This window comes from Silurus meridionalis, chromosome 7 (assembly GCF_014805685.1).
Source record: "Silurus meridionalis isolate SWU-2019-XX chromosome 7, ASM1480568v1, whole genome shotgun sequence".
NCBI classification, from domain to species: domain Eukaryota; kingdom Metazoa; phylum Chordata; class Actinopteri; order Siluriformes; family Siluridae; genus Silurus; species Silurus meridionalis.
The window spans coordinates 2,728,068-2,750,337 of record NC_060890.1 but is presented as its reverse complement, the minus strand read 5'-3'; the positions used below and the strand labels follow the sequence as shown (position 1 = coordinate 2,750,337).

Below are 22,270 nucleotides of genomic sequence, written 5' to 3'. Positions count from 1 at the left end.
ATCACACGGCCTCTTCCTTTTTTGGTGCAGGAGGTTTTGTATCCACATCCTCAACATCTCCGACCACTGCTTTGTTAGACACTGTAAAGGCCATATACGCCTTACATTTTTCTATTTGCTTGCTAACAAAATTACACCTTTATATTAAATTGAAACAAAAACATGAGCCTATTAAAAAAAAATGATTTTTTAAGAGGAGAGCTGGTTTGGGGCTTTTTAAATTTTTTTTCCTGCGAAAGAAAACTTCCTGCTAAACGATTTCTTTTTCCTGAACCAATAAGGAAAGTGAACGATGAACACGGAGGAAGAGTTTCAAGAAAGATGGACGTTGCAGTATTTTTTTGTGGGGACTTTTACAGGAAATGCTACGTGTCCGATATGCAAAGAAATATAATCTCAAGTGTCATTACTCGACCAAACACGGAGAACAATATGAGAAGTACCAGGAAGCCACTCGGTTGCTGAGAGAGCGATGGTCCCAGAAAGACCTTTTCCATAATGCCAAAAAGGATGCTGATGCAGTCAAATATATATATATATATATATATATATATATATATATATATATATATATATATATATATATATATATATATATATAATATATGGTATAGATTGGATTTGAAGTAAATATAAGCTAATATCTTAACAAATAAAGTACATTTTTAGAAATACGGTGGTGTGAAAAAGTGCCCTGATTTCTCATTTTTTTGCATGTTTGTCCCACTACAATGTTTTAGATCATCAAACTAATTTATATATTAGTAAAAGATAACATGCAGTTTTTAAATGTAGGTTTTTATTATTGAGGGAAAACATTAGCTGCTATTTGATTGCGAACTGGCAGTAATCAGGCCTGGGTGTGGCTAAACCTCAAGTGTGATAAACCACAGTTTTAACAAGGGGGGGGCGCGCAAACACTTTTTCACACCGGGCCATGTAGTTATCGGTGCGTCTCTAAGATTTATGGTGTTGGCACCTTTCGCTGGTATTTCTCTTTTACATATTCGACACACGGCGGTGCCGATGTCTTTCGGCCGTCCTTTTTTCGTCAGGTATAAAACCAAAATGTGCCCAGACGTGCTGATCGTTTACAAGTTTCGATATTAAATCTAGCTTTGCTGTTTTATAGTTACATTTGCGCCATTTAGCGGACAGGACTAAACTGTTCGGATGTCTAGGGAAAGTTATTCCACCACCTCAGTGCCAGAACAGAGAAAAGCCTTGAAGTATACTTACCTACTTACTTAAGTGGTACCAGTCGAGTATTATTGCGCTGACATGGCTAAGTGACACAAAACTCAGCAGAACAGTGTAATTCGGACTTATTTGCTTAGCGTAATGCGTGGAGAGCGAGCATGTTGGCAGTAGGGTGCTGCAGTTACTACAAGCTCCCCCTTGTGGCTAATAAAAGTGTGCAATAATTGCAGTTGGATACAAACAGATGCCGCGGTTATGTCAAAAAAATTTATTTTTAGATTATACGGTTATTAAATAATCGTGACAGGCTTAATAATAAAGATATTTATCGTGCGTAATATTTATATAATGTTCTCTAAAGTACAGATGCTCCCCCACATTACGAACGATTTACGTTCGGAACCACGGTTAGTAGCGTGAATTAGTTCGTAAGTTGTTTTTGTGTTCGTTATTGACTACGCATATCTCCTAATGATGTAAGAGCTATAAATACTATCAAATAAACAATAAAATATACTAAAACTAATTGAAATACTGTATACAATATTTTGTATTAAGTAATAAAAAAATAATAAAAATTAATTAAAGAAGAAAATTCACAAATTAATGCGCATCATTTAGACGTTACAGAGTCTAAAACTAGCGGCGGCTCCCCTCTGGGTTGAATTTATACAACTCCGAACAACACTTTAAGGACGGGTTTGTTCGTATCAGTGTAAGTTGATAAAGCGAAAGTTCGTAAAGTGAATGTTCGAGTCTGTGCATCAAAAACCGAGACCAAAAGCTTGTCCTATAGAAAAAGCGCTAATGCCTGATATGGCGTCATAATCCGTTTTAAAAAACACAGACCAAATGTAAAGATTTTTCGACAGGTGCGGATAATTAAAAATCCAAATATCACCCAATATATCAATCTCTGCGATATATCGGTCAACCAGTACACTCTACATAAAAGACTTTCAAAGGTGGATTTTTAGTAATGTAAGACAATGGTATTGTAGGTTATGTAAACATGCTGGCTAAAGTCCTGCCAAATCTGATAATGTCTGCAGCCTGGGCCAGGAACAGTGTGAGCAGGGCAGGAATACACTCTGATTAGGTTGCCAGTCCATCTTAAGGCATCATTCCCACACACAAACTTATACACTCTCGCTTAGTGGCAATTTAGAATGACCAATTTTGGGAGGTCGGAGGAAACCCATACAGACACATGTTAAACACATGAAACGCCACACAGACAGTAACCTGAGCTCAGGATCAAACTGGGGTCCCTGCAGCTGTGAATTGACAAAGATAAATGAAGTATGGGAGAAAGTCCATGCCTGATGTGCCACTTTCCGCTTTAGAATTTGATGAGAGTATGGTCAAGTTCTCCCCTGTATTACAGTTCCTCAATTATTCTTCATGTGACTCGGTTTCTTTGTAAAGAACTATAAAACAAGGTTTCTCTTGCAGGAAGCACTATTTCCATCAAACCATATTAATTTATTTTAAAACAAATTTAATGGCAGAATTAATTATTTAAATGATGACCTGGGTCTGAGGCTTGATAAGTTGGCCACAGGTTTTTTTTTTTTATCTTGTCAGGGTGTAGAATGCCAAAACAAAATGGATTTGTGGGATAGGCCTACATGCCATCTGGTATTCTGGTAGTTTGAGGTTCTTTCGGAGGACACATGGGTCCAAAGTCTGCCTTATTTTGGTCTTTAGGTCAAAAGGTTCTTCCTTTAGGCCTAATAAGTCCATGATGTTGCATGTGAAATTGAATATTGGATCGAATATCACTTAGTGGAGAAGTTTTATCGATTCTACCCATAGACAATGTGTCCTTCATAAGTGGGCAAACACTCAAAAAGCCAGCTTGATTTGTTTAAATGATTCTTCTGCTAAAGTGGGATTCGTCACTGCCATGGCTTTATGCAGGAAACCAACTTAGTGTACTCTCAGTGATTGTCCCCAAGTTGAAAAAGTCGGGAGGTTGCCTTAGGAAGGGAAATCAGGTATAAACCACATACAGTGTTGTGAACACTATTGAAAGAAAGCAGCTGAGGGGGAAAAATGTATGTAATGCTAATGCTAATGCTAACCCTAGTTTGCCTATGCCTGGAAACGGTGCTGATGTGCATGTACACAGCTGAACTGCTATCAAGTGTCATCAACATAAAATCAAGTCCAGCTGTCTGTCAACAACTAATAAATCCTTGATCTTTACACTTCTAGTCTGAAAACAATCCTACACAACAACACTACACAACTAAGATTTTGTTCAGTATTAAGTGAAAATAGTTTGATACAAAGTGGAAATCTAAGTACATTTTTTCAGTTGCAGCTTCAGTCTGAATCTAAGGTATGATAACACTTGGACAGGACAGGAAGCTGCTTAGTGAACACTGGGTTCCAAATTTGGTCCTACCTTCGCAGAATCCCACTTCTCTGTGAGGGCTTGTCGTTATATTTCAGAGCAGGGTTGTTGAAATTTGTGCCCATTCAGTGACAAAAGCACTGAAGGCACTAATGTTTGGACAAAGATTTCGTGTGTTCCTGTGGGGTTGCGCTCAGGGCTCTGTGTTGGAGCTTGTCTGTTGAACCGGGCCACACGGACCAGCCTTCGATCCCCACGTGCATCAACGAACCTCAGCCACCCATGGCCTTGTCACCTGTTCCTTCCTTGGACCACTTTTGATAAATACTGACCACTGCAGACCAGGAACATCCCACAAGAGCAGCAGCTTTGGAGATACTCTGACCCAGTCGTCTTCTTTTTCTTCTTTTTGCTTCTCCTATTAGGGGTCGCCACAGCGGATCATCTGTCTTCATACCCCCCCCTGTCCTCTACATCTGCCTCTTTCAACCCAACTACCTGCATGTCTTCCCTCACCACATCCATAAACCGCCTCCTTGGCCTTCCTCTTTTCCTCCTTCCTGGTGGCTCCATCCTCAGCATTCTTCTACCGATATACCCCATGTCCCTCCTCTGCACATGTCCAAACCATCTCAGTCTCGCCTCCCTCAACTAGTCTCAGTCGTCTAGCCAGCACAATTTGTCAAACTGGCTGAAATGCTTACCAATGCTCGCCAATTTTTCCTGCTTCTAACACTGACCTTGAGGGCAATATGTTCACTTGCTGCCTAATATTTCTCACTAACAGGTGTCATGATGAAGAGATAATCAATGTTATTCAATTCAACATCTTTATAGTCACTTTGGACTCTCACAGTATGAGCACAAAGTAAACATGGGCATTGTCATGCTTGAATAAGTTTGCTTTTCTTGTAGCTCTTGCTACAGTAAACAAACAAAATTCATATTCACGTGTGCTTTCAATTTGTGGCAGCTTGGAGTAGCTTACTAGGCCCAGGTGCCACATGCTTTAGTCTGTACAGTGGATTTCCTTAAGTATATACTCCACCTGTCTAATATTGTCCCCCTTGTGTCAGCAAAATAGTTTTGACTTTTCTGACTCCACAAGACCTCTCAAGACAGGCTGTGGTATCTGGAATCAAGGGTGGCAGTCTGGTATGGCCAGGACTCTAACCCACAATCCCTGGAACCAAAGTCTAATGCTAAACCACTAGGCTACTACCTCGCTCAATTGCTGCATAGCAAAAACAAAAGAATGAACAAAAAACCTTGCTTTTCCAACAAGTCCAGAGAAAACGTCCCTTTATATCCACTTGAACACTTTGTTGTCTCTCTACTCACTATTTATTGCCAATTGTAACAATAAAGAATTTCCTCAGAAACAGGTACTGGATTACAAGCTCAGGCTTGTAATATGGAATACTAAGTGGGTGGTACTTTGTGCGGGTGGGGGTTTGTCCCTGTGGATTTGATTGGCTTGTAAAAAAAACATGATGAAGACACTAGGCTAAGGTCGATTGTAGACATCCTTTACATCTTTTAAATCCTTTACATTTCATATAGTCTAAATGTGAACATACAATAGCAAATGTGGTTCATCCAGATTGACTTGAGCCAAAGACTAAAATAGAAACGTTCACTCACTTATAAAATAGAACTCAGTTTCGAGTGTATATTCCCTGTATTAGAAGTATAAGGATGGTCCCAGAGTTACGATTGCTCAACTTTTTTTATCTTACGATAAGGTTGGGGTTCGTACATTCTTACGAAGGTTGGTGCCGCAGGCAAATGTCCACTTGCCTCTTGCCACATACATATAGACCAGGGGTGTCCCTGCGGCCCGCCATCTGTTTTTAATTGGCCCGTATTAAGTCTAAAAATATAATGGTCTATGGACCTCACATAATATTTGCGTTTAAATGTATTGTACTTCTTAGTTTCAACACTAGGTGGAGTACTGTCTTGAACAATGCAGCGTCTCCACAAAGCAAAAACCAAAAGAACAAGTGGCTCAATTCTTTCCTATATTTTTCTGTATGTGGCTTTCAGGAAAAAACGTTTGGACACCCCTGATATAGACTTTATAGTTTGTATTAGGGGTGTAACATTACACGTATTAGTACGAACCATTTAGGTATCCGGTTTTAGTGCGCATGTGTACTAAATGCAATCTTTTTTGAATGCAGAACATAGTTCGAATCTTGAGTTCCCTTAAACGTGAAACCACACATCAATGCCAGGGGTATAAAAAACAAACTAGAGTTAGCGCAGTGTCACTGTGGCTGCTCACTCCGTACCGGAAATACGGTTTGTAGTGCATTGTAAAACTTCCTTGACACTTTCATTTGCAAAGTTTTTCTGAAAGTTTAGCGCTATGGATTCTTTAACGTTTTATGTACAGTTTTCTTAAAAGAAAACAATCCTGACAATTAAACTTATTACTAAATGTAATTAATATACTAAAAAAAGTGTATTGCAGAAATTTAAAGTATTGTATTTAATTTTTATGTATAAAAAAAAAAATTGTTGATGTTCACAAATGTTAATAATAATAAACTGGGTTAATAATAATAATAATAATAATAATAAAACGACAAGCAATTTTATGTTTTGAATTTCTTCCCACTAACTAACCCCACCGAATTCAAACAGAAACGTGACTTTAAACCCGAGGTACGTACCGAAGTGTGAATTCTGTGTAATGTTTCACCCATAGTTTATACAATACGGTACTGTAAATTGCTCAGTTTTGCTAAATGATGTACCGTTATGTGTTAAATTCTTAACAAATTACAGTACACATAGTACAAATTACAACCCTATACTGATCACCATTTATTAAGATATCTGGGTAGGCTAGGCTTACGATGTTTTCAAGTTACGATGGGGTCATCGGAACGCATCTCTGTAAGTAGGGGACTACTTGTACAAAAAGGACGGTTAATGTAAACTCAAACTGTATGAGCAGCAGTTTCTTCATGTGTCTTCATGTGTCTCAGTGAAACCTGTTAGCCTTTGCCCTCTTGAAGTCACTAACTGTCTGTATATATAACTAAAGCCAGACAAATCTTCAGATCTCCATAGAAGAGTGACCCACATGTCCGCAGAGTCCTTGTAAGACACTTGCTTTCTGCATGTCTTCTCCTACTGAACATAGTACGGCATTGAGTGCGAGGGAAGGCGTGAACATCTGCGCCAAGTAGGAATCATGTTCACTAATAAATCTATTAAGAAATATAATTAGAACCCGGTGTTCAACATTCAGCTAATAAAAAAATTCACAGCTGAGTGAAGTATTTTATTTCTTTTTTTTCTATTCGAACAGTGTTGTTTTTTTTTTTTTTTTTTTTAGTTTGCTATAATTAGCATATGTGAATCCATAGTGTGTATGCCATCGCCCGGCTCGTCTTGGGTTATTTTTAACTTTGCCATGGGCACAAGTGTCGCAAAAACAGCTGCTGCCTGCGTACACTCCGATCCTGAGCCTAGAATTAGCGGCCTCGGTTATACAATACTGCAAAAGAAACAGAAATAAGACACGCATTTAATACCACACACAAACATATGTAATGGCAAAATTACAGTTGGGAAAAAAAGCAGATCCACTCTGTATCTCTGAGGAACCCAGTTCTTTTTATAAATACATGTAATTACTGCGATATAAATAAAGCATTTTACAAATTTTTGTGACGTTATGTTAATAATTACCCTTTTTTTTCCCTCTGGTATACCCACTAGTTCAGGGATTGGTTAACATCCTGTCATTCATATCATGTGTTTTAATAAAAGGGATCTTGGAAAAATGCTAATTCTTGACAGAAATGTTTAAGCCTTGATGGATAAAAGCAGGAAAGAAAAAGATAGATGAAAGCTTTGTTTCCTTACAAACTACTTAACGCAAGGCTAAAAATCAGCCAAATCGCAATTATTAGATCAATTTATCCATCATCTTGTAACTGGTCACCCTTGTGGTAGACGTGTAATTTATCCCTGGAACACTGGGTGCAAAGCAGGGAATACGCTACGTATGTACCAGGGTGGATATGTAAGAACATTATATACACCTTCACACACTCATTCACTCCTATCCTTTCTTTTTTTACTTTGGGGGGGTGGGGGGTGGGTGTGGGGGTGGAGGGGGTGTTGGGTGAGAAGGAATTGGAGAACCTGAGGAAACCCACTCAGACAGGAGTGAAACTGTACAAATGGTAACCGGAGCTCAGGTTTAACCTTCGGATCTTGTGGTAAGGATATTAGTTGCCGCACCGCTGAGAAGTACACGGTTAAAGCGTCCATGACACGAAATAAGTTCCAGTTCAGACAGATGATAAGCTGTTTTCGGGATTGAACAACACAGTAAATTCTGACCTAATATATAAATAGACTTGCTAATGGAAGATGCATAAAATGAGAGACTTGTCATACATAAGATTATCAAGTCAGGATAGAAGCCTTTTTGCAAACCAAATCTTCAAGTGAATTTCCTGGAATTCTTGAACAACTGGCAAACGGAACCACTGGGATTCCCATAGGACAGTCTAATGAATTTAAGAAATCCCTTAACTGGTGGGAGCTGAAAAAACATCCACTAAACAGTTGACCTCTTATCATACTAAGAGGGTTGTACGTGCCTGCACTAAAGCAATTAAAGTCTGCATTGTTGTTCTGATGCTCGGTAATAAAATCATCGAAAGGTAGTTTATTAACGGTTTGTTCGCTTGCTATATTTTACTGTTACGATTTTCCAATCAGTAGACTATATCGACTAGAAAATGTGGGCATGCTAATCACAATGGCATTCATTCATCTTTTTTCTTTTTGTTTATTAGCAATGAGAACGCTTAGTTTTTTCGATCGCTAAACATTGAATTTACTCATCTTTCGGCTCCAGCGCAAGTGCAAACTCCAGACATTTACTATTAAAAGCTTCGCGCGCACACGAGCTAATTGAGCATCAGCATACCACTTTGCTATGTGCTGCACATGGATATGCCACATGTGTGTGTACATGTAAGCGCTATCCATAGTGGCGTTGAAATGTGTATTAGCTGCTTTAGGGTCCACCTCCGAAAGCACTGTATATCACGTCTTAGTCCTTTGCCCTGTCCCCCCACCCTCCCTGTAAAAAAATAGAAATAAAACATGATCCCCTTCTTCCTTATGTAGGCTCCCATATTGAGTGACAGGCCTGCTTGCTTATGTCTGTTAATTTCTGCTTTCTGTCTTGTTTTATTCTTATTTCAAAGTGACTGGCCACTTTGGCAACCTTGAACACTTTCGTTCCCTATTTCTTCTTTTTATTCCACTATTCGTTTGTAATCTTTTTTGCTGACTGACCTGATCTTGGAGGTTTTTATGCAGTGGAATGTAAAGCATTTAAACCAGTTTGCCCCTTGAATTGTAATTAATGAAACTTCTAGCACCTTTCTACCAGCTAGCACTTTCCCTATTTCCCCTTTGACCTCGTGAGGGGCCAGTTGAGCCATCACTCATGCCCCCTTCCTCCATTACCCCGTCTTCTGTCTCACTCTCTCACCTTCTCCTTTCTCCTTATTCCACTGACCATGCATGTTCCAAAAACAGCTCTCCTTTTCATTTCAGTGCAACCCATCAGCCCCCGAAGTTCTTGGGGTTCCTGTCCAAGTCTGAATCCTTGGCTGTAACCACGCCCCGCAAAGCCATAAACGAAGAGCCGGAATTCAGGGGCATGACCACAGGCGAGCTTGACCAATAGGAAGGATTGCGGTGGTATAAAACACTACACACGTTTGCATTTGTTCGCTCTTTCTGTCAGTCCAGCACTCCTGTAAGGACGGGGGTCAAAGTAACAGGGACAGACTTCTTGGTCCAAAAGAGCATCACGAGCAAAAGAAGCACAAACGGATAGACAAACACTTTCAGCTACACTTATTTTGCTCCTGAAGATCCTTCAGCCCTAGCAGGATGGAGGACGCCCACGCCAAATCCCCCGCAGAGGTTATATCCTTCTTCGGGGTGAGCGAGACAACCGGGCTTACACCGGACCAGGTCAAGAGGAACATGGCCAAGTATGGCCCCAATGGTGAGAAACAGAGAATGGGGAAATGCAATGAATTCAACCAGGTCATTACTAGGTTGCGAATAGAATGAGAATAGAAATTAGATTGATTTTGCGATTGATTGATTTGGTTGGCAGATGCAAGTGTTGTCTTGATTTCCCCACCTTGCAGAATTTTTTATGTGCAACCCGGTACAATAATGCCAACAATAAGACATGCGGCCTAAATTCTTGGGTGAAGTTTAAAGTGACACTGACAGGTTGTTCACCAGAAGTTGAGAAGCAGTGCTTTAAAATAGCTCAAGAGGAAAGCAAAAGGAGACAGGTGATGGCGCAAGGGCCTAGCTTCGGTGATTCGAGAAGGCTGATTTCATGAGCGGTATTTCTGCTCAAGGGGAGGAGGGAGCTTCTTATAGAGTCGGTCGGTTTGCATTTAAAAAAATGCAGCTGGCATTGCGAAGCCATGATTTACACAACAGCGCAAGGAGGAAAACACTTGCTTCTTTACATGTGTTCGGTTTAAAAATTAGATTGTGAAGGCATGGCTCTGTGAATGAGCTTCGTTTATGTACATTCTACAAATGTTTTCCAAGTCCAAGTCTTGAAATAAATGTGTGCCTGCCAAAACATGTTCAATCTACCATCTTTTATACCACAATTTACCACAGAAAAGCTAATAAAAAAATTTAAAAACATATGTACTTCCTGTAGGATTCATTTTCAATTGCCATTCAAACTCAAAATTTGATTTGTAAGTCTAAATGAAGGTCTTCTTCAAGCTAAATTGCTGAAAGTGATAGTAATTGTTGTTTTAGATGGCGATTATTAAAGGTTTTTACAAATTGCAGGGAAGTAATCAATAAAAATGTACGCCATCATTTTGCATATTAATCTACCTGTTTTCTTTCTTTCTCTCTGTTTCTTGTTAACCTGATCTCCAGAGCTGCCAGCTGAGGAGGGTAGGTATACACACTTGATTGTGTTTCCATACTCTAGCCTTAATAATAGCTAATTAACCATGGGGTTACGATCTGTAATTAAGTAACAGCTAAACAACTCTTTGGTCTTCCATCTATTAGTCCACTGGGTCCGTTAGCCAATTGTAGCAAATGCCAATACATTTAATGTTTATTGAATTCGCCTCTGACAATCTCACCCAATGTCTTAAAGGAAAGACCATCTGGGAACTGGTCATTGAGCAGTTTGAGGATCTGCTTGTCCGAATTCTGCTGCTTGCTGCCTGCATCTCTTTCGTAAGTGACCAAAACATTGAGCGTACCTACGTTACGTGTTTGAGGGGTGAAAAAAACAAAGCTGAAACTGAGAGCAAAAACTGGTGTTTAATCATCACTCACAAGTGCAAAACTAGGAAATCAATGTGTCTTCGATGAAGCAACTCAGGGGATCCAAGAAATCAAAGTGATGCACCGGCCACTTGAGCTAAGTTAGTTTAGTTTTTAGCCAAGGTTTACCTAATAACAATTACACACATGTGGTTATGAGTGAGATATAGCAACTAATTAGCAACAGGTCTTATAGTACGATCATACCCTTGATATAATCAGATGTTCGGAAACAACATGCATCTTTATTGATCAGCCACTGAGTGTGGCAAACACGATCTTAAGACCTTTCGTGCAATCCGATTAAATGTCAAGGTCACAATTGACGGTCAAGTCAAGGCGTTAAGCATTTAGCGTTTAACCCCCTCATTTATCACACTGTTACTGCATCCTGCACACTGATACCATCTATGGTGATACATTCATGCTTTGCTTGCCAAATTGGCATGCAGTCAAAGGAGTTATGTTTGTCCGCTTGCCAATTTGCAGATGAATGACAGCTGTGCGTCACGCAACATAAGACCCTCCAAGATGGCGCAGATTCTCCGCCGTGCACCTGAAATAGTTTCCTTAAAGAGCTTATCGATGCCATTTGGTGGTTATGTCATCTATCTTCTTGTTCACTCTTCTTTCGAAGTCGTCCATGATTCGACAAGGGTGCTTCTTTTAGGGAATGGGGGGTTACGGTGTGGTAGGTTATGTTAGGGGTGTTAAGAAGTAAGGGTTGGTATCGATTGCTTCTGCCCTCCTCCCCATGCCTTGGCCAGCTGTCGCAATGGCCTTAGAAGGAGAATATTGAAGAGCAAAGGAGATGGGCAAGAGGTGTTTATTTTAAGAAAAGCCTTGAGCTGGGCAGAGAAACTTAATATCTTAGCAAAGGTCAGGACCAAGGGAAGACGCAATTCAGCGTGTCAGAATTGGGGTACAAGGAAGGGAGGGTCAGTGTTATGCATAGACTCTGAGACATCGAATCTGACAATGTTATGCAACAAGATACTATAAAATATAGTTGTATTTTTGTCTGCATTTCACAAGACCAGTGTCGATCACTATGAACACTCAGGAATCCAGATTTGGCCCTGGATCTGGGGATCACGATTACAAAATAAACATCTATAGTAAACATATATAGTCTACTATAGGGGGTCATATCTTATAGTGCCAGTTGAAGTTTGTTTTTGTCCTGTCATGAAGCACTTGTGAATAACAGTGAAATCATGTATGTGTAAGAATTATGAAGCTAGTACATCCAAATTTCCTCTCTGGTGCATATCAAGATGCCATCATCGATATGACAAACCAATAAAATCACTTTTATAGATGCACATTTTTCACAAACTTTCTGAAACAAGTGTATGGGTTGCTCTTGAAGCCTAATCCAACCTCTCTTTCTCTGCAGGTGCTTGCTTGGTTTGAGGAAGGTGAGGAGACCGTCACAGCCTTTGTTGAGCCATTTGTTATTCTGCTTATCCTCATTGCCAATGCAGTTGTTGGTGTATGGCAGGTAAGAGCAATGGTTTTCAAATCAGAGTTTATGATCTCAAGACCTGTGTCATATGACTGAGGACTTAAATGAAGTGTTAACTGTGACAGGAGCGTAACGCTGAGAGCGCCATTGAGGCTCTGAAGGAGTACGAGCCCGAGATGGGCAAAGTCTACCGATCTGACAGAAAGAGTGTGCAGAGGATCAAGGCCAGAGAGATTGTCCCTGGTGACATCGTTGAGGTTTCTGGTGAGGCATCTTTGCCCTTCTTTTGTCTCCTTATCCATCCCTGTCTGACTGGTATAATCGCAGAATATAATCAAATTGGCACATTAAAGGGAGGCCCTGCAGGTCTTGCCCAATGAGTTAGCATCCTAGCAGAGGGCTGTAAGAACCATGTAAAATCCTAGCTTGCTAATAAAGCATGTGTCATGACATGATCAGGTTATTTAGGGTGCTATGGAAAAGGGAGGGAGCAAGAGAACTGTGGAGGCATGAGGGATGACTTTAAAAACATGCTGAGAGAAGGAAAACAAAATCTTGGGTATAAATACTTCCCTGACACCTGCTAGTTGCACCACTTGCCTCTTTCTTTAGGCCTTCCTGCTTCTTCCCTGTTCAATCTATTGGATATGAAACCTGATTTTATTTCCCCCCCAAAAAACTCGAAGTTACTGGAGAAACCTCCAGATCAGATTTAGAATGGTGGCATTCAAATAGCACCAAAAAAAAAAAAGAAGAAGAAAAAAAAAAACTAAATAAATAAATATACACACATACATATTATATATATATATATATATATATATATATATATATATATATATATATATATATATATATATATATATATATATATATATATATATATATATATATATATATATATATATATATATATATATATATATATATATATATGTGTGTGTGTGTGTATATATAATTATGTGTAGTTCTAGATTCCAGTTACCATTTTGTTTAAAGAACCAGGATTCTTTTTTGACAAATCCACCCCCCTGTAAACACCTATAAACTATAATAACTGTAAAGAGTGACTTTTAGAACTTGTGTCTTTACTCCAGTTGGTGACAAAGTCCCTGCTGACATCAGAATTACCGCTATCCGTTCTACCACCCTGCGTGTTGACCAGTCCATCCTTACTGGTAGGTTATAATTTTAAGATTCTTCTCCTTACCCTCGGAATTTATAATATTGGTCGATTGATTATTCATTAATTGGATCACTATGCTCTCTCTCTCTCTCTCTCTCTCTCTCTCTCTCTCAGGTGAGTCTGTCAGTGTGATCAAGCATACTGAGGCCGTCCCTGACCTCAGAGCCGTCAACCAGGACAAGAAGAACATGCTTTTCTCAGTGAGTTGGTGATAACTTACCTGTCCATCCATGCTCGTTATTTAGTTGTCTCTTGTCTCGTTCTCCAAACATTAATTGAGCAAGCCAATTTCAGCTTTGGTCCTGGAGAACCTTAGGGTAGACTTGCATCATACATTTTTAACAAGTGTAAGAGCAGTAAAAGATGGCAAGGGGTTCTGCAGAACCAACATTGAGAACCCATCCATTCTCTATCCCCCCTGTTATTTGATTAGCTCCCCAATGTGTCCACTCAGTCAATTAAAGCTTGCATCATTTCATCTTTTTTCTCACTGTTCATCATACTCATCCTTTGTCTCCTCCCATCCAGGGCACCAACATTGCTGCTGGCAAGGCTGTTGGTGTTTGCATCGCCACTGGTGTTTCCACCGAGATCGGCAAGATCCGTGACCAGATGGCTGCCACCGAGCAGGAGAAGACCCCTCTGCAGCAGAAGCTGGATGAGTTTGGCGAGCAGCTCTCCAAAGTTATCTCTCTGATTTGCGTTGCCGTCTGGATGATCAACATCGGCCACTTCAATGATCCCGTCCATGGTGGCTCCTGGATCCGCGGTGCTGTTTACTACTTCAAGATTGCCGTCGCCCTGGCTGTCGCTGCCATCCCTGAGGGTAAGGATTTGGAGATCATTTCGGTGGAGAAAACTTCTTGCAATCCTAAACTTGGTTTCTGGGTTACTGGATAGTCTCAACAAGTCAGAGGCTTTAAGGAGTAAGACTTGTTTTTTTGTTTTGTTTAGTTTTTTTGAACAAAGGAGGATGGGGGCGATACTATTGACAGTGGCTTCAAAATTCCTACTTGTATTGGACAACTTGATTTACAAGGAACAAATAACAGAAAGCCTAGCTAGTCATTAACTAGCATTTCATTAAAATACAATTGATCAACTAGCAATGGGATTGAAGGACAAACATTTTTTTAGTCAATGGATGGTGGCTTGGGAAAATTAAAAAGTACACATGAAGGGTTATATTTGTTTAGTATGACAACTACCTTGTAAGCGACACAACAAATATTTTTGCTAGATATTTTAAAGGCTAAGCACAATTTCTTGCTCCCAAATCACAAAGCAAAGAATTATAAACTAAAACTCAGAAATGTGTTGCTAAGCTTAATATACTTTGCATTCCACCTTGCTAGTAAACCTATTGTACTTGGATAGCATAATCCTAAATTAGAATCTCCACTCTAGTGGAGTAAAAAAAAAAAACCTGTTATTACCTGAGGCTGTTATTAAACTAGCAAGCTAACAGTTCTTGCTAGCTGTCTTTGAGTTCACTCTGTTCTGTATGTAGTAAGATGGCTATATATTTTTTGCAGGTCTGCCCGCCGTTATCACTACCTGCCTGGCTCTCGGTACCCGTCGTATGGCCAAGAAAAACGCCATTGTCCGTTCCCTGCCCTCCGTGGAGACTCTGGGGTGCACCTCTGTCATCTGCTCAGACAAAACCGGCACCCTCACCACCAACCAGATGTGTGTCACAAAGGTGTGTAGGACATTTTGATTTCAAGTCAACTTTCTGTTGAAGTACTTGGCTACAAGTTATCAGTATTTTAATAGAGTATAGGGTGTATAGAGTGTAAAGAGTGTTTTTTGAAGCCAAAATATTGGCACACCACAAGAACTTACTGCTTATTAAGACCATATTTATTGACTTTTATCAAATCATTGTGCAGAATGACACATTTCGGATGTTCCCCAATAATCAGCCGAATCATTTCCGATTATTCTGATTGCACTTGATTCAATTTTACTCGACAGATGTTCGTCATCGACAGAGTGGATGGTGATCACGTGTCCCTGGATTGCTTCGATATCTCCGGCTCTAAATACACTCCAGAGGGCGAGGTGTAAGTAGCGACGGAACTGATTAGTTAAATAGAACAGCATGTCCTCACCGCACATGTTTAATTCCTCTTATATAACATCAAGTTACCAACATTTGTACCAACAATAATAACTACATTTATACATTTAATAATAATCATAGTTACACTTAATGATTGTTGTCTGAAAAGGGGAAATAAAAATAATAATTTTTTTGGATTTTAAAAACGTACACGTACACAAGTAAAATAATCTACTCAATTGCAGTAAACGTAATTTACTTTCCAGTCTAAGTTTGTGTGAATGTTTTGCTGTTTAGGACCAGAGGAGGTGCTAAAGTTGACTGCAGTCAGTACGATGGCCTGGTGGAGCTCGCCACCATCTGCGCCCTGTGCAACGACTCCTCTCTGGATTTCAACGAGGTGAGAAACACCCCCTTTTTATACCTATATATTATCATTTAACAGCTGAATACCTGCTCATTATTGCAAAAAACACTGGAAATTATAATAAAACTTACACAAGAGTCAAAACATAAGACCAGAGCAAATACAATACAACACAATATGATATGTTTCATTGAGAGTTGTGTGTGTTTATTTGTAACGCTGTTTCGTATGTAATCACAGTCTAAGAAGATCTATGAGAAGGTTGGTGAGGCCACTGAAACCGCTCTGTGCTGCCTGGTAGAAAAAATGAACGTGTTCAAGACCAGCGTTAACAACCTGTCCTGTGTGGAGAGAGCCAATGCCTGCTGCAGCGTAAGTCTCACCAGTCTACAGTGGACTAACGCTGTGCTTCATTTCCATTTCAAAATGAGAAACCCTCCCACTGATGAATGTCCTTCTCCTTTTCCTGCAGGTTGTGAAGCAGCTGATGAAGAAAAACTTCACCCTGGAGTTCTCCCGTGACAGGAAGTCCATGTCTGTGTACTGCACCCCAACCAGAGGAGAGAGCGGCAGCAAGATGTTTGTGAAGGTAAGCTCTTGCTTCTGTTTCTCCCTTTTAATGAACACTTTACAAGGTCTTTCGCTTGAATAATTATTTTCCCCACTCTAAACAATAGGGTGCCCCAGAGGGTGTGATTGACAGGTGCACCTATGTGCGTGTTGGCTCTGCCCGTGTGCCTCTGACTGGCCCCATTAAGGAGAAGATCTTGACTATTATTAAGGAGTGGGGTACTGGCCGTGACACACTGCGTTGCCTTGCCCTCGCCACTCGTGACAGTCCACTGAAGGTCGAGGAGATGAAACTTGACGACGCCACCAAGTTTGTTGACTATGAGGTATTCAACAATATGGGCATGTCCCAACCACACACAATATTCACTATCAATGCCATTTAAACCTTATCATCAGTCCAGTTTGGGAATGCCCCAAACCACACACCTTATTCACTAAATGTATGCCATTTAAACACCACTATCAGTCCACTTTGGGCATGTCCCAAACCACACACCATATTCACTATCTAGACCATGGAAACACCACAATCTCCAATAGGCATGCTTTCTAATCACACAACTTATTAACTGGCTTTTATCATGTTAGTTCTCTGTAGGCATGCCCCCAACCCCTCAATATAAACACCATAATTCACATTTACATTTATAATTATCTCATTTATACAACTTGGTAGTTGGGGCCAGCAGTGGCAGCTTCTTTTTGCTGGGATTTAAACTCATAACCTTTGGTCCAAAGTCCTTTAACCTACCACTTTTCCATCATCATTCTAACGAGGGCATGTCCCAAAGCACACACCATATTGCCTAAATGGACCACATAAATACCATTATCAGTACCCAAGCATTATTCACTTAATCCCTAGTCTCCATATTGGTCACATTTATTAGTCCACCATGGTCATATACATGATACAGAAAATAATTTTTTTTTTTGTGTTCATCCCTCAGACTGACCTGACCTTCGTCGGCTGTGTCGGCATGCTGGATCCCCCTCGTAAAGAGGTCAGCGGCTCCATTCAGCTCTGCAGAGATGCTGGTATCCGTGTCATCATGATCACTGGTGTGTATTTCAGATCCCTTTGATTGTCATCTGTTCCATTTAAACATACACCGATCAGGCATAATATTAAGACATAAAGACATTATCTCTTCGTCATGGCACTTGTATGTGGGTGGGATACAAAGGGCAGAAGAGAACATGTCCTCAAAGTTAATGCGTTAGAAGTAGGAAAAATGGGCATGGGCAAGGATTTGAGCGAGTTTGACATATTGTGACGGCTAGACGACTGGGTCAGAGCCTCTTTAAAAGTGCAGCTCTTGTGAAATGTTCTCAGTCTGCAGTGGTCAGTATTTATCAAAAGTGGTCCAAGGAAGGAACAATGATGGACCGGTGACAGGGTTCCGATGCACATAGGAAGCGAAGTCCAACAGATGAGCTCCTGTAGCTCAAATTACTGAAGAAATTTATGCTGCTTATCCTTGATGTGTCAGAACTGGCAGCAAAAGGGGAACCAACACAATATTAGGCTGATTGGTGGCCATAAAGTTATGCCTGATCGGTGTATCATTCATACGCCTCATAAAAGAAATTAGAAAAAGAACATGACAAAATGTGTGAACAGGACCTAGCTTGTCTAACGGATTAAACCTTTTCTCCTTAGGTGACAACAAGGGAACAGCTGTGGCTATTTGCCGTCGCATTGGCATCTTCAGTGAGGACGAGGATGTGACTGGAAAAGCCTACACTGGCCGTGAGTTTGATGATCTGCCTCGTGCTGAGCAGAGCGAAGCTGTAACCAGGGCCTGCTGCTTTGCCCGTGTCGAGCCTTCCCACAAATCCAAGATTGTTGAGTACCTGCAAGGCTACGATGAGATCACTGCCATGGTGAGCAACAAATCTGCATTCAGAAAGTCTGTTACTTGATTTCAGTTACATTAACATATTTTTGTGCTCTTCTACCCAGACTGGTGATGGTGTGAATGATGCCCCTGCCCTGAAGAAGGCCGAGATTGGCATTGCCATGGGCTCTGGCACTGCTGTTGCCAAGTCAGCCTCTGAGATGGTCCTGGCTGATGACAACTTCTCTTCCATTGTGGCTGCTGTTGAGGAGGGCAGAGCTATCTACAACAACATGAAGCAGTTCATCCGCTACCTGATCTCCTCCAACGTCGGAGAGGTCGTCTGGTGAGAGCACACGAAGGGCTTGCAAAGATTGGCTGGGCCAATGAAAACATAAAAGAAGGTTAAAACATTTTCACAGTGTTGCTAACTAGTGCTTCTTCTCTTGAACTTCTCTAGTATCTTCCTCACTGCTGCCCTCGGTCTTCCTGAGGCTCTGATTCCAGTACAGCTGTTGTGGGTGAACCTGGTCACTGATGGTCTCCCTGCCACTGCTTTGGGCTTCAACCCCCCTGATCTGGACATCATGGGCAAAGCTCCCCGTTCCCCCAAAGAGCCCCTCATTTCTGGCTGGCTCTTCTTCAGATACCTGGCCATTGGTGGTAAGTTCATATATGACACATGGTGAAAAACTTATGTTAATATTGAAAACACAATTAGCATCAGTATTTTCTAAAATTATCATCCCTTGGAGCTTTACAACCATCTCTGTTTGAGGATCTTGTCTTTTTAGTTTGGAAGAAAATAAGCATAATGTTCCATGCCCAATTCATGGAAGGAGTTGGATCCATATTTAAAATTCCAATCATTTCCGAGTTATTTATGGGGAGACCTTTGTAAATAGGTTCAGATACATAAGGACACCCTTGTTCTTCTTAATTCTAGTTTATAAACTCAAATGAAAACCAGTCAGATGTACCGATTAGTTTGTGCCCAAAAAACAACAACTAACTGGTGGTCTATGTTTTTGAAACACGATTGAAAAGCGTTTTCTTTTCACCTTTAGGATACGTCGGTGCTGCCACTGTTGGTGCTGCTGCTTACTGGTTCCTGTATGATGATGAGGGCCCCAAAGTGACCTACTATCAGCTGGTAAATCCTTCTCATCGTGGCTTCCATTTGTCTGCTTGACTCAATTTTGCTAAATAAAGATCACCGAAAACTAACATTCTTCCAGAATTTAAGCCATATCCCTTTGTTGTCTAGTCCCACTTCATGCAGTGCCATGATGAAAATGAGGACTTTACTGGAATTGAATGTGAGGTATTTGAGGCGGCTCCTCCCATGACCATGGCCCTGTCTGTGCTGGTCACCATTGAGATGTGCAATGCTCTTAACAGGTGAGAACCTTTCTCTTTGAAATGGTTTTGGGGTAAAATTTAAGATTTGCAAAGCTTTTATATTGAGACACTCACATGTTCTAAATCAGAAACTGCTAGAATTTCCCAGACTATGGAGTTAGGACCTTAACTGCTTAACTACTGCAAGCACAAATTCTCCAGGAGTAGGTGATAAGGGTTAGCATACCAGGAGTAGGTGGTAAGGGTTAGGAAAGGTTTTCTTCCTAATTGCTGTTTTAAACAGTTCTGGTCTGAGTGCCGGCTCTCATTCCAACCAACCAGAAGCCACTCCTAAAAGTAGCCATTGAAAGAGATGATCCATTAATTGAAACAGGTGGATTCAGGTGTGGCTCTTGCTTGTTTGGAATAATAAAAAAAGGCCTTTCCAGATACTACTGGACTAGTTCCAGCCAGGCTGAAGAGCTTATGATATATTTTGTAACTGGACACAAACTTCTGGATTTTAAAAGTTTCAATATAAACTTGCAGGACTAAGTAGAGAATTTCCAGGAAGTTGTTAAACATCCTAAAACCTGTTCCAGTTTTACCGACCATATAAATAAATACCGTTTTTACAAATGTCAGACTTATGTCACTATATTTAATATTTAATTTCAAACTCTGTATCTACATTTCTCCAGCTTGTCTGAGAACCAGTCACTTATTCGCATGCCTCCATGGAGCAACTTCTGGCTGTTGGCCGCCATGACCCTCTCCATGTCCCTGCACTTCATGATCATCTACGTGGACCCCCTGCCCGTAAGTCTATCATGCCATTAGGGCTGCATCTATCCTCCAACACCACCACTTTTATCAACACTAAATTCATCCTGAAATCCCGGGACTCAGTGACAAGGAGCTGATGTAAACATTTCTCTCATTTTCACAAACTTCAGATGGTCTTCAAGCTGACCCACTTGAATGTAGAACAGTGGCTGGTGGTGCTGAAACTGTCCTTCCCCGTCATCCTCATTGACGAGGTGTTGAAGTTCGTTGCTCGCAACTACCTGGAGGGTAAGAACAACCACGTGACCTTAATTTTGGTTAATGATTAAAATTAATTTACTAATCAACTGATATATGGTTATAGCCGATCGTGAAACTAAAATCTACCAATCTAATCCCTAAATATATTCCATTCATCTTTCCATGTTTAACTCTCTCACTCTATTCATCATCATTCACTAATTCTTCTATTCACTTACAGCCTAAACCAGTTCCCTCCCTCAGTTACCAAGTAACAAAACAAGGTACCTAAAAACATGTCTCTGTTGTCTGTCTGTATTTGTGTGTGTGAACAGAGAAAGAGAAAAAGAAAGAGATGCCTGGATGCAATTCAGTTTATTTTGCTTGACATTTGTTGCAGTTCAGCTATTTTCCTAAACCTATTTTCCTCTAAATGCCGCGTCATACATTATCAATTGACGATACTGTTGCTGTTGTGTTTTTGTCGTGTAGTGATGTGATCAGTGTGAAAAACCAACAATTTTTTTTTTGATGGGGTGGAGGATAAGGAGGGTGGGGTATGATGTCCTCAGTCCAATCTAACATTGAATACAGCTTAACTTTATGTAGTTTCACACTGATTATGAGTGATGAAGATGCTTATGTGTCGGCATCTGTGCGCTGTTTTATGCAAAAAAAAGATAGAGGTTAGTGCTCCAAGGACATTTGCATGAGTGACAAAAAAAATATAAAATGCTTCACCTTGCTTGAACTGTCGCTCAGCAGACGCTTGCAGCTTTTCACGCAGTGGTAGAAAATTAGCAATAATTAGCAAGCAAAATTTCAATTAAAAAAAATGTCATTCGTGGCTGCATGAAAATGCATTGGTGGTACTTTACAGGTTCGGGTAAACATTTCAGGCTGTAGTACTGGCTTGCTTTTTGTGTGAATGAATGAATGATATTGACAGAATGAAAAACTTACGTTCACTACCCCCCAATTTCCAGTGAGGAGTGAACACTTGTGAAAGAGTGAAAGAGAAGGAGATGACAAAAAATTAAAAAACTACACGGGAAGGATGACATCAAGCCGGAGAGGAACCTTTTAATGAGCCCTCCACCAGGGAAGAGAGAGAACAAAAGAGGAAAAAATGTATGAAAAAAAAAATCAATAAAAAAAATGACAAAAATTTATTTAAAAACTGTTTATGGAAAAGATTACATTAATATATAGGGAATCGGTTCCGAATTAGTGTTTGACTGATGATTCGTTTTATTCTTCAATCTAATAATAAATGTATTAAAGCTACATTTTTTGTTAAACTTGTACACTCTCCTCTTCGTATTTTTTCTTTCACACGTCATCTTGCTGGCTTTAGAGTTCATATAAATTATAATCACCTTGGAAACATTGTTATTCTGGTCGTTTTGTCTACACGAATTCAGCAGTTTTATCTGTAATGTACTCAATGTACAAAAAGGA

General features: G+C 40.2%; 1 protein-coding gene across 2 annotated transcripts; it reads left to right on the top strand.

The window, feature by feature from the left end:
* The first annotated feature begins 9,341 nt into the window (after positions 1-9,341).
* On the top strand, positions 9,342-22,114 carry atp2a1l (ATPase sarcoplasmic/endoplasmic reticulum Ca2+ transporting 1, like). 2 transcript variants are annotated; one of them, XM_046853699.1, is made up of 24 exons: positions 9,342-9,623; positions 10,541-10,558; positions 10,770-10,852; positions 12,342-12,446; positions 12,536-12,674; positions 13,508-13,588; positions 13,711-13,796; positions 14,125-14,422; positions 15,132-15,298; positions 15,574-15,662; positions 15,959-16,061; positions 16,269-16,400; positions 16,501-16,617; positions 16,706-16,924; positions 17,552-17,663; positions 18,265-18,488; positions 18,568-18,788; positions 18,903-19,105; positions 19,510-19,595; positions 19,710-19,843; positions 20,485-20,602; positions 20,740-20,857; positions 21,051-21,093; positions 21,796-22,114. In XM_046853699.1, exons 1-23 carry the CDS (start codon positions 9,506-9,508, stop codon positions 21,053-21,055), a joined length of 2,976 nt encoding a protein of 991 aa, XP_046709655.1. In that variant the 5' UTR covers positions 9,342-9,505; the 3' UTR covers positions 21,056-21,093; positions 21,796-22,114. The 2 variants fall into 2 exon arrangements, with proteins under 2 accessions (XP_046709655.1, XP_046709654.1); XM_046853698.1 differs by lacking the exon at positions 21,051-21,093.
* Positions 22,115-22,270: the final 156 nt, after the last annotated feature.